The sequence below is a fragment of the Rhea pennata genome, chromosome 16 (assembly GCF_028389875.1).
Source record: "Rhea pennata isolate bPtePen1 chromosome 16, bPtePen1.pri, whole genome shotgun sequence".
NCBI lineage: Eukaryota > Metazoa > Chordata > Aves > Rheiformes > Rheidae > Rhea > Rhea pennata.
Genome location: NC_084678.1, coordinates 1,618,298 through 1,631,208, shown reverse-complemented (window position 1 = coordinate 1,631,208; position 12,911 = coordinate 1,618,298). Strand labels below are relative to the sequence as shown.

The window sequence follows — 12,911 nt, the reverse complement described above, 5'->3', positions numbered from 1 at the left end:
CTATGAAATGCAGAAATGACAAAGCTGCCAACAGTGGCTGCTTCTTCACGTGGAATTGCCGTTTTTGGTACATCCAGAGGTATCTGAAGAAAGGAGGCTAGTGAAGCAAAAGACTTCATCTTCAGATCTAAAGATTTATTCCCCACATGGGAAGTCTACTTTACAGCTTTTCAATACTCAGAGCTAACCTCCCAGTTGGAGGTCCTTTTCTTTTTGTACCTACTGGGCTAAAACCTGCAATCTTGCAGTAATCTTAGCATTTGAAATGATCATTTCAACAGTTCAATTTTAATCATTTCAAACACAGAATGCTTGACAGGATTGAGATGTCACCCACCAGCTGGACCATTCACAACCTACAGAATGAACTACAGCCAACTGCTAGCCACTCAACAGCCAGTGCCTCTGGGAAGAAGGGCAGTAAGAGCTCCAAACCAGTCTTTCACTAAGCTAACTAAAGCTAATGCTGAATTTCCACGTGGCTAGCCAAATCCAGCAACCAGGCACCTGCAGCAGAGAATATAACACTGCCAAACCGAAAAGCACAACTTCTTATCCATCTCTTTAAGGGGCACTGCAATATTCGACTGTTATTGTTATTATACTAGCCATGGGTTGCAATAATTTCTAATACTTTCAACTTCTGCCTGAGGAAGATGTTTTGGAAGATCGGAAAATCGAAGCTCCCAAATTTCTCCAGGTGAAGAATCTACTGGCTCATCTAAGGACACAGGAACAAACAAATGACCAGCACGAGCCACACCAGCAGTTTGGAGTCACTGCACTCTAGTTAAGTCATCAGATAGATGACGGATATCCTATTCTGGTGACAACACATTGGAGCACAGGACTAGCAGGCTCAGCTTCTGGAAGGCCGAAGATTTTGATCAAAGGTTCTCAGTTTAATAGGCAGGTTAGAGACAGAAGAGCTGCTCTGGTACATCCCAAGTAGTTCCTGTAATGTTACAGGAGCCAAAGAATTGTGGAAAATAAACCAACTGTCCATAGCCATCAACTTCTTCACAGATAAAGCCCAGAACAGTTCTAAAGATGAGGCCTGATATTGGAGACAAAGCAAGACAGATGATATGCTCTATAATCTAGAAGTATGCAGACCTGAGGAGAGCATAGGAAGTGCTGAAACTGTTTGTTGAAAAACCTTCGCCCGCCTTGGTAAAAAACAAGTAGCATCATGCAGAACAATTGGTGCCGGTCAGAAAAAGCTGAACTGAGGATTCTGAGCCACAGTACACCTTATCAGAGCCTGGAGTTGTGGTACATTTTCAGTTTGACAGCATCAACTTCCAGGTGACTTAGTGCCAAATGAGAACCTGTGAGCCCAGGTATTTTTGACTGCATTGCAAGAATACTGAAATAAAAGTGCTTCCTGGATCTAGGGCCAATCACCTATGGAAATATCCACTTTGCTAAAAATGGCACATTCCTGCAGAACATCAGAGGTGAAACAGCATCTTCTCAAACATCTCAAGATCTCCCAGGTGTGGATGACAATACATAGCACAAATAAAAAATATCTTTCTCAAGTGCCTGCTTCTGACATGTTGAATTTCAGAATGCAAAATTAACAGCTGAGATGAGATCCAGGCAAAATAAGACACAAGTAACAGCCTCAGGTAATCAGTGAAAGCTATGTCATGCAGCCTATTCCGTTTTCCTGCTTCCTTGAAAGCAAATAGAGACAAAGGAAGGGCAAAATAAAAACCCTCCAGTAGAATCTTAAAGCAAATATCACAAAAAAAAAAAAAAACAAAACAAAAAAAAAAAAAAAACAACGGGCTTTGGGAAGTGTTTTTTAACTGTGGGGAACAACCTATAGCAGAAATCCTATCTGAAGCCAAAAAAAACCCAAAGGAATTGAAAAGTTCGGGTGCATCATCTTCTGTGGCCTCTAAACAAGCCCAAGAAAATGCAGTGCAACTATATAAAATATAGGCATTATTAAGACTTTGGGTGCATAAAGCACTCACAGCACTACCGTAAGCATGCATATGAGCTGCAGCCGTGTAAAAACGGAACATCCGACCAGAAGTCGAAACACAGCCTTTGTTAGTTATTTTTCTTCTTTCGAAATGGAAAATGTAACCAAGGTACTGCTACATAGCAGTACAAATTTACAATCTAGACAGTAAGTATTAATACTCGAACACAACAGAAATCTCTTTCCGTACCTTCAGGAAGACGAGCAAAAGATGAGTCACAAGCCTTGTGACTCAACTCACAGACTACTCTTTCTTCCTAACAGTCAAACCTTCAAGTTCATATGCTGAAGGTAATTACAATATTTAGAATACTTGCTCATGATCTAAATTCTGTAATAAACTTCTGACTTTATGTTTGCCTTCCACTCATTTGGATACTTTCTTCTCATTTGCTTTTATTCCTGATTTCACATAAGGAAAAGTAGCAGAAGATATGCATCCGTCCTCCTCACTCTCACTCCACATTTACTGACACTTGCTTTAACCTTAACCCTAACCCTCTTTTTGAGATGAATAAAGTGACTAATACAGATAGCATACGGTTAAGTTTAAGCTTTTACATCACACACAGAAATGGTACAAACACAACTCTAGATAAATAACCTACTAGGGACTTCTATAGCGGCCTCTGAATCTTCGATCTCTACTTCTAGAACGACTGCGTCTGCGTTCTTTGCTTCTGCTCCGTTTCCTTTCTCGACTTCTGCTCTTTTTTCTTTCACGATCTCGACTTCGTTTGCGTTCCTTGCTTCTGCTCCTCTTCCTATCATGACTCCGACTTCTGCTCTTGCTCTTTTTTCTCCTGAGAAGCAAAAATACAACTTTGATTACATTTGTTGCTCAGTGTTATCAATTTACTAGCTTTCACCAGTTCCTCTAATCTGATGTCACAGATATTAGCCAATATTGGTATTTGTGTAACTGTTGGTATTTTTATAACTCTTTTCTGTTAAAGAGGTGGTTGAACAATTCAGAACTATCTTAAAATTTATTATGAAAAAGATAAAATACTCCAAAGCAATCAATTTTTTTTTGGTAACCATTAAACCACGCTTCCAGAAATAGTAACATGTTTGAAAAAAAAAAAAAAACTGCATTAGAACTAGTACATACTAAATCCAGTACTTCAAATGTCTTTCAAATGTATTGTAAATAGTCAATCAAGATGTCAACAGTAACTTTACATTTTTATAGCGAAATAAAACAAAACAAAGCAAAACAGAAAGGAAGAAAGGAGGAAGATGAGGGAAAGGAAGTTTATTTTCTCTAGATTGTCCCTGCTATCAGTTGTGTAATACATTCAGCTTAAGAGTTTTACTTCCACTTCATATATCCATTTACAAGCCCCACTCACAAGCCACTTGCTTTTCCACATTTGTGGGCCACCAAGATTCGGCGCAAACAGCAGTCGTTCAGAATTTTAATTGTTTACTTAACAAATTTAAATGTGTAAAATCTGTAAGTCGATTCTACCTCATATTTGAGGACCAGTGACCTACAATTCCATTTTTGCAAAGTACTTTTGAATTACTTGTAGGTTAGTTCAACCTCAGTTTCATAGCATAAACAAATTTAATGTTTCCTAATTTTTTCATAAATAAAGTGTGCAAGTGTGTGCACACATCCACAAATGTTCCACTTTAAAACAGAGGCTGAAGCAATTACTCAAAGTTTACTTCAAGCTAAACTTCAGGAATATCCCCTTGCTGCATTTTTGACATTCAAAAGATCCTTTGTTGATGAGCTGCTTTCCTGCTCCCCACCTATAAGCTTTCTGCTTACACAAACTCATAAAGATTTCTGATTTTAGGCGTATTTTCTTCAGAAGAAAGTTCACTCCAGCTAGTTTCTACAACCATCTAAAATAAAGTCTATAGTTATTTTCAATTACTACATTTAAAAACAAAAAACAAAACAAAGAAAACCTACACACCTCTCAACCCAGTCTTCATCTAAGATGACCCATGACAACTATCCTGGTATTCATCTCTCAAGAGAAACATTTTAAAATCAAATCATGACCAAATGGTAAAAATTAAAGATGACCAAACTGGCAAGTTTAAGAACAGCTGAGTATTTCATTTTGTTTTGATTATTCTTAATTTACAATTAGTTTCTCTAATACTTTAGTGTGGCCAGAGAAACCGCTATGTCAAAACACGATCTTCAAAAAGCTTCACATCCTTGTAAAAGAAGGGGACACCATTTAAATATCTAGAGTGATTTGCCTCAAAATTGCTTAACCGCATTTCCCACTGACAGAGCATGATGCAAATGTCTCTCTCACAGGATGTGAGTTATCAAGTTATTGCTCAAACAACTATAGCTCATTCTGTATCTTAATATACTGGTAATACCAGCAACAAATAATAACCAGTGTAATCAAATATCCACTTCCAGTTGCACCTTCTTTGCAGCCAAAAGACTCTTAACAGACATTATCTACAAGGATATTTATGTTTTATTTAAAAAATAGCCTTCTATTCATAGTTAAACTGAACAGAACTGTAAAGCACCTAGAACTGTATAGATTCTTAATCTCTTTTAATTTCCAAAACAGAAATTCAGCATTATTTGACATTTATTACTAAAAGTTACAAGCTGAACTTAGTTATGTTTACTATGGATTATGAATTTTCTGAGAAGTTCCAATCTTACTCCAGCACTCTCCAACTGAAGTAGACCAAAGAGTACTTTTTTGATGTTGCTATTCCAAATGTTTAACTAATGAGAAAAACAGGAGTCTTGCAAAGCCTGTATGCACCTTAATCTTCAGCAGAGTGCATTCTGTCAGTAGCCATGTACACAATGGTGTAGGTTCTTTAAAGATTTAAATAAGCAACAGCCATATCAAATAAAAATTCTGGGACACAAAGTTCTATACTAATGGAGAATCTCGAGTATGGGAATAACTAACTATTTAGCAATTGCAGACTCCAAAACTGAAACAATGAGATACCACAAGAGCAACATCTCAGAACACATACTTGTACATAATTAGGAAAGCAGAAAAGGAAATGACTCCCCACATAACCAGTAACTCTGCAAAACAGTAGCAAGACACCTTGATTTTCTTCTGGTTTCACAATAACGTATCCTTTTTCTGAATTTGCTGCCTAAATTAAAACAAACAAAAAAACTAAAAATCTGCAACCTAAAAATAGGATTGTGAGCAGAAAGACAACTACATCAGAAATAATCCTCCTGCTCAACAGATGGGATCTACTTGGTCTTAGGCTATAGCAACTCAGGAAATGAGCAACAAGTTTTCTAATACTCTTAAGCACTCTACTATGAGCCAAGCTCAGAACCATTTCTGAAAGTTAAGAAACCATAAACTTCTCTTTCAAACCACAGTTAGTATTTTGGGACTAGTCATTCAAACAGAAGCATGGTTTTACATGTCAGGTATATAGTTTTAAACTGATAAAACCTCAGAACTTTAAAATACTAGGAGATGCCTTTTTATCAGGTTTGGGGAGTCTCAGTATTTAATGTGCAACGGAAGGAACCACTGCTGTCCAAAATGCAAATCTGACTTACAATCAAGTTTAGATTCCATCTGAAATGTGATGCTGGGATTAGACTTCTCATTCCCAGATATTTATACAACTGGAAAGAAATCTTAGGATTCCATCAGCCTTTCACCTGTAGAATTCCTTCAGACCACAACATACATGCTGTCTTCTGAAGTTAACAGTATATTGTGAGGACACATCAGTTACTGTTTACTTGACTACAGACTTTTTTCCTACATCAGTTTTCCCTTTATCATCAAATGATACTTGCAAGATAAGGAAATAACATTACAGAATTTAAAAATATCCCAAAGAAATGGAAAGTTAAAAGACTGTTTCACAGAAGCAAGGTTTCTTTAAATTTCTGATTCAGTTCCTGCCAGTTAGGGTCATCTGTAGGTATTCAAACTCTGGAATTAACTTACTAACCAGATAAGAACAGCACACTTCAACAAGACTTCATGAAGGTGTGCTTACAATTGAAATCTTTAAAAAGGTTTTACTGCAACTCCAGAAATTTCGGATTACAAAACAGAAAAAACTTATTTAAAGGAAACACTTATGTAGACTTTATAAAGGACTAAAATACTGAGACTATGAGCCAGATAAGAGCTAAACTTCTTGCACCTGTCCTTGAAATTCAGTGCACTACTCAGCACAGAAATAGTCATAAGGCTTTTTTTCCTTTTTGCAGAGGAGGGGAGGAGATTCCAACAATAAACTTTTTCCAGAAAGCAACAATATCTTTAAATTCTTCAAACTCTTTTCATTGAATCAGTAAGGTTGGAAGGGACCTCTGGAGATCATCTAGTCCAACCTCCCTGCTCAGCAGGGTCACCTAGAGCATGTTAGACAGGGCTGCATCCAGGCGGGCCTTGAAGATCTCCAGAGAAGGAGACTCCACAACCTCTCTGGGCAGCTTGTTCCAGTGCTCCATCACTCTCAAAGGGAAGAAATTCCCCCTCACATTCAGGCTGAAGTTCCTGTGGTTCAATTTCTGCCCATTGCCTCTTGTCCTGTCACACATGGCAACTGAAGAGCTTGTCCCTGTCCCCTTGATACCCTCCCTTCAGGTACTTATACACATTGATAAGATCCCTCTCTGTCTTCTCCTCCCCAGGCTAAACAGGCCCAGCTCTCGCAGCCGTTCCTCAGAGGGCAGGTGCTCCAGCCCTCTGATCATCTTTGTAGCCCTGTGCTGGACTCTCTCCAGTAGCTCCATGTCTCTCTTGTCCTGGGGAGCCCAAAACTGGACACAGTACTCAAGAAGAGGCCTCACCAGGGCTGAGTAGAGGGACAGGATCACCTCCCTTGACCCGCTGGCAACACTCTTCCTAATGGACCCAAGGATACCACTGGCCTTCTTGGCCACAAGGGCACAATGCCAGCTCACGGTCAACTTCTCCACCAGCACTCCCAGGTCCTTCTCTGCAGAGCTGCTTTGCAGCAGGTCAGCCCCCAGCTTGTACTGGTGCCTAGAGTTATTTCTCCCTAGGTACAGGACTCCGCACTTGCCCCTGTTGAACCTCATGAGATTCCTCTCCGTTTGAATTAGATAAAATTGCAAACCAAATACATCTTTTAATGTAAAATGCATTGCATAGTTAAGCAGATGAATCATGCTGAACCTACCAAGTCTGTATTTTATCTGATGCTAAGAAATTAAACATTTGTACAGCTTTAATGACATCAGTGACAATGATGTAACCATGTCTGTAAACAAAAGATTTCAGAATTCCTTTAACTGCAATATTCAAGCTTTTCCATTTAACTTCCTCAGACACTTTTTAAACTAGAAAGTTTAAAAACAGCAATTTCCCCCACCCCATATAATACAAAGAAAATACTTACTTCTTGCTGCGTTCTTCATGGCCATTGGCACTGCTCAATTTGTTCTCATCCTAAGCAGGGTTGATAGAAGAACATCGTGAGGACGAAGCGGAAACATTTCAAGTGGTCAAAGGGTAATGGGAATAGGAATAAGAAAATACAAAACAAAAATTTTAATACTAAATTACTTGTTTACAGTTTAATGTGGAAAGCTTTAGAAAATTTAGGTAGGCATGTTTAACCACTTTGCTGCTTAAATTTAAGTCAAACAATTAAAAAATACAAAAATTACATCATTTAAAAGTATATATTAATTGTAGAGACTTCCTTACATGGTTTAGAGAGTAAGTTATCCTGTAGAATTCAGCACTCAAGTGGTTAAATGTTATTTCTATAAAATGTAACAGGAAGTTTCAGGTTTGTGTGTTTGTGTCCCCCTCTGATCAGTACCAAGGCTATATCTCTGCCTAAGCCCCAGTGGCTATGCTAGCAGCCAGCCACTATCGATTTCCTGTGACCGATGTCATTCCCGAGATCTTCGCTCATTTTCGTTGGAGAGTTGTAAGAGCTTGATGCCACCTCTGTCACACATCTCGCCCTGAAGCAAACAGGGATTCACACTGCTTTAGTAACGTCGACTCCCAAGAAAGTCATCAATAATCCACCAGTCCAGCCTAAACATTCCCTATTTCCATACCTGTTTACATGGAAAATATCCATGTTAAACCAGGATACAAGAACTTTAACATAACAATTTACATCTTTCTCTTCAAGTTTTAATATAATTGCTAAATATTACATAAACTAAGTATACACTTTTATAACTTACAAATGCTCATCCAAAATTCATGACATGGTTGCAATAAACACTGCAGAATAGACTAACAATAGCTGCCATATAATTTATATACTTGCTTTACAATTAAATCACATCAATTACATCAAAAGTACAACTCCTAAATGACTTAAGTTTTATACACATTTCTTGTGAAACCAGTGCTAATGCATGCATAATGTTAACACTTCACCACCATTTGGTGAAAAACAAAAAAGACAGTATTCATTTGCTGCTGGTTTAGATAAAAGACTATTACATCACTACACTAATCAATCAAAATTTTGAATCAAAATTGACATTTCCTAATTGAACAACTAGGACAGAAGAATACAAGAGCATTTTCAGAACGATACCGCAGACTGTGATACTGTCTTTTACTTGCTAAGAATGTTCTATTCAGGGATCCAAGAATTTAGGTAAATTCGTTCACTCAGCAATTGATTTCCACCTGCTCTGTTAAAAGATTAACCACCACCAGTCTTCCACATTAAAAGCAAGTCTCACTCCTCTTGCACAGAGCAGACTGTTCAAATATTTACTTGCCATTGGACTGGTGAAAAGGTTATTCTTGGAACCCTGCTATTTTCCCAAACCACTGCATTCACCTTGTTGCTATACCAAACTGGACCTGGCAATTTTAGGAGAGGCTTTTGTTTGTTTCTTGGTTTTTTCTTTTTGTTTCTTTTTGTTTTGGGGGTTTTCTTTTTTCTTTGTTTGTTTTTTACCTAAGGGACCACGGTACAGCGATACGTCACTCAATTACTACCTTATGATTGACAGTTCACACTGGAATCAAAGGTGAATTCATGGGAGTAGAGGTGAGATATCGTTAGGCAAGTCTACAAAGAGAGATAGATGGGCATTTATTCATCACGCTGAAGTGAAACTACTGCACAATATAATTACATTAACAGCATATATTTACTTGCAAGTTACATGTAATGCATCTCCAATAAGATAAATCATGAGGGCTCCAGGGATGTTAGTTTACAGTTCAGCAGTAGTTTCATGAATAATGCTAAATTAAGGTAAATAGGACCTCACTGGCGCATTTTTCTCACCTTCTTGTAAGGAGCTTCAAGCATTGCTTCAATATCAATATCATCAGCCATTTTTCAGGACACCTGAAAGAAAAAGCAAAGTTCACCTGAGAAGGAAAACGCCTTTGCATTTTTTGCTTAAGATGCCATCACTGCACTGGCTCAAATTCACAGAGCACCATCTCATAAGAAGTTTCCAACAAGAACTAGAATGAAGTTTGCACAGAGAGACAATAAAGAAGGTGATACAAAGCACCAAACAATCATAGCTGTGAACAATAAAATGCAACTGAACACAACTAGCAAGTGGAAACCCCAGAGGTATGCCACCTGTTTCTTTCAGAACAAAGAACACAGAAATTTATGATGCAGAAATGCAGGTCTGGTAGCCATTTTAAGAACTACCAGAGCTTGACCAGAACACTATCCAAGAGAGACATCTAAACAATTGAGAACAAATATTCAGGTAAATCTGTTCACAGCTTCCTGGCATTTGCTACCATCAATTTTATCAATATAAAGATTTAAAGGGAACACGACAGTCATCTAGAAATCTGACCTTCTAGATAGTGCTGGTCACAGGAAAAACAGTCACAAATCAAGCATTAAGAGCAGTTACAGCACATACACATACAGTATACAAATATAAAGATTCAGCTTCCTTGAGTCTTTTAGTAAAACAGTTTCTTTCCTTTTCCTTTCTGAAAATCAAAAGGCCAGGCCTCTATATTTAAGTCAGATGGCACAAAAACAAAGATAAACCTATATAATTTAAAAGCAAACAAACAAAAAAAAAGGGGCACACAAGCAGGAAAATACTTGCCCCTCTCTTACAGGCACTGCTGTAGGAATTATGCCATTCAGAGATCTGGCCCGTATAATGAAATCTCTCCAACTTTTCAAGACTAAACTGTTCACCCCAACCTCAGAACTGAGTGTATTACACCAAAGCTGCATCACATGCAAGAATCAAATCACCTCCTCACTTGCACTCAATCTTTCTTCATTGGTACACCCAAGAATAAAGCATAACCCTTTAGCAACATCAGAGCCCTGAAAGCTCATACTCAACTGCTTAACTAACAAGGCACACTAGCCTTATTTTTAAGTTAGTACTTCTTGGGCTACAGTGCTATCACTCACAAATATGATTATCCTTAGTTTATATGTAATAGCTTTCAATTTTATATTTTACCAGTGTATTTACATTCAGCTTCCCAACTTACATAGCTATCACACATTAAAATCATACTAAATATTGGGAGAGTTGCAGTGCATAAGTACACGAGTATGAGTAACAAGACCTAACAGCATCACGCCAAACCCAGGATTTTACAAGAATTCCCACTGATGACAACTTCCATCCATAGTTACATCCTAATATGCGTTATTTTATATTATTTAAGCATATACAACTAGACAGGACAGGATTCTTCATATTGAAGAGGAATAGCCAAAAGACCAAGGCAAGAGGAGACACGATAAAGGACAATCAAATCACAAATGACAAGGCAAAGTGAACAGGAAGGGACTGTGTCCACCAAAACAAGAGCGAAACAAACTATCGTGCAGTGGGTTCAGAACAAAGGTCCTTGCCCACACAACATTAAGCCATGGAAGCCACCGCCACAGCGTGTTGTGGGTGCTAACAAACAAAAAAAACCTTGTAGTTTTCAAAGAGAAAAAAATCCTGAAAAAAACTACAGAATTATCTCTTCATTAAATACAAAACCATCCCTCTGCAGCCCTGAATCATGACCAGCTGAAGACCAGAAGAGCGCAATGAGAGAAGTATCACTACATAATCTGTCTGCGCTTGTATTCTTTCTTGGGCATTTACGGTTAGCCACTTTCACAGACCAAATACTGAGTTGTACGGACCTTTGGTCTCACTTTGTACAGTGTGTACACTTTGTACTCTGTACAATACACTTACCGAAAAAAATTATGTTTTCATCAGAATTCCTGTTACTACTTTACATAACACAGGCCTACTACCAACTCTATAATTCTATGCAAGAGCAATGCTACATAGAGTTGTTTTTCATAAAAATCACACACACTTACTGATTTTAAACACGCAGAATGTCATGAAAGAATCTTTTACCTAACACTGATAAACCTCGAATTAACTCTTACAAAATGAAAATTAAACCAAGCAAACAACTGATAGAAAACCAAAAAGATGTGAAATTTACTGTTACTGATCTAATCAGTATTTTGAAGTAAGATTCCATTGTTTTTTGCATTGTTTGTTACGATAGAAGTAGCCCCAAAAGGTTCCCTTCTTGAAATTATTTGTTTTAGAAATTCCAATAAATGACAACCCCACTCTTGTTTTGCAAGAAGGCTCCTGGAAAAGCATCAAGAAAGGTTAGCGACAACTCCAGCACCTCAAGAGAGAGGCCGAACTTCTAGCAGCACCCGATTCTTCCACTCCCCACATTTCTCAACATCCTTCTTACATGATTATAGCCTAACAAAGTCAAGTTGGGGTTCTCAAATACAGCAACACGTCAGAAGAAAATCGAAGCAGCAAAGCTGCCGAGGAGGTGCTGTCACCTCGTTCTTCCGGAGCTCCCGAGCTGCTCCAACTACCGCACATTACCCAACACCAGCGAGGAGCCTCCACTCCCAGCGCGCCCCGGGCAAAGCTTCCGCAAGCGCCATCTACGCCGGCGGTTCCCGGGCCCCAGGACGCCCGCGGCGGTGCGGAGCTCCGCTGCCTCACATGACTGCCGTCTCCCAACGTAAACAGCGCCGGAGCCGCTCCCCACGGCGCCGCCACACACAGCGCCAGGCCCCTCCTGCCAGCTCCGGCCGCAGCGGCAAGGCCGGAGCCCCGAGGCGACCAGGACCGGTCACTCCGCACAGCGCCATCGTGGGGGGAGTGAGGGAGGGACAAGCGCCGCGGCGGGGACAGTCGGATCCGCCCGCTACGTGGCCACAGGAACACAAACCCCGCGAGGCCAGGCCGCGGGGCGGCGGCAGGCCGGGCGCCGCCCGGCGCTCCAGCCCTGGCAAGGGGTAGGACGGCCACAGCAGTGCAGCCGCGGGAAAGAAGCCCAGGCGGCGAGAGGAGCCCAGGCCTCTCGCGCCACCCGCAGGCCCAGGCCCCAGCGCTCCCCGGGCCAGGCCACCGCTCGCCCGGTGGCGGGATGCAGCCCCCAGCCCGGCAGTTACCTGCACCGCGGGCGGTTGATGTCCTCGCCGAGGTGTCCGAGGTCCAGCGGTGACGGCCGCGGCTCCCGGGTCCGGCGCTGGCTGCGTTGACGGTGGGGGATGGGCCCGAGGGCTCAGGAACACTCTCAGGACGCTTAAAAAGCGGAGCGACAGCGCCGCTCAGCCAGCCGCGGGGCGGCAGACGGCGAGGGGCAGCGTGACCGTAGCAGACGGCCCCGCACTCTGGCTCGGACCCAGCTCGGGCACCAGCGACTGCTCCCTGAAATGGCGCCCGCCGCGTCTCGCTGCTCGCAGGCTCCGCGCACTCGCACGGGGTCGCCCAGCGCCCTTCGCAGGGGCTCTCGCGAGACACAGGCGAAACAAGGCCGAGCACATCCTCGCCTTACGCGTCTCGCGAGACATCGCGCCCGGAACCCGTGGCTCAAACACTCGCGAGACTTGGGCGGCGGGCGGCCTCCCCCTCCCCCTCCCCCTCCCCCTCCCCCTCCCCCTCCCCCTCCCC

General features: G+C 41.1%; 1 protein-coding gene across 6 annotated transcripts in view; it reads right to left on the bottom strand.

Moving 5' to 3' along the window:
- The window catches only part of RBM39 (RNA binding motif protein 39), a 32,929-nt gene extending 20,198 nt beyond the window's left edge, over window positions 1-12,731 (bottom strand). For all 6 annotated transcript variants that reach the window (XR_009960113.1, XR_009960114.1, XM_062589512.1 and 3 more), the window contains exons 1-4: window positions 12,410-12,731; window positions 9,248-9,310; window positions 7,370-7,419; window positions 2,608-2,802 (exon numbers count right to left, since the gene is read on the bottom strand). Coding sequence is in view for 4 of the 6 variants with exons in the window: in XM_062589512.1 (XP_062445496.1) it covers window positions 2,608-2,802; window positions 7,370-7,419; window positions 9,248-9,298 (296 nt within the window). In the remaining 2 variants the exon portion in view is untranslated. The remainder of the gene's footprint in view (window positions 1-2,607; window positions 2,803-7,369; window positions 7,420-9,247; window positions 9,311-12,409) is intronic.
- Window positions 12,732-12,911: the final 180 nt, after the last annotated feature.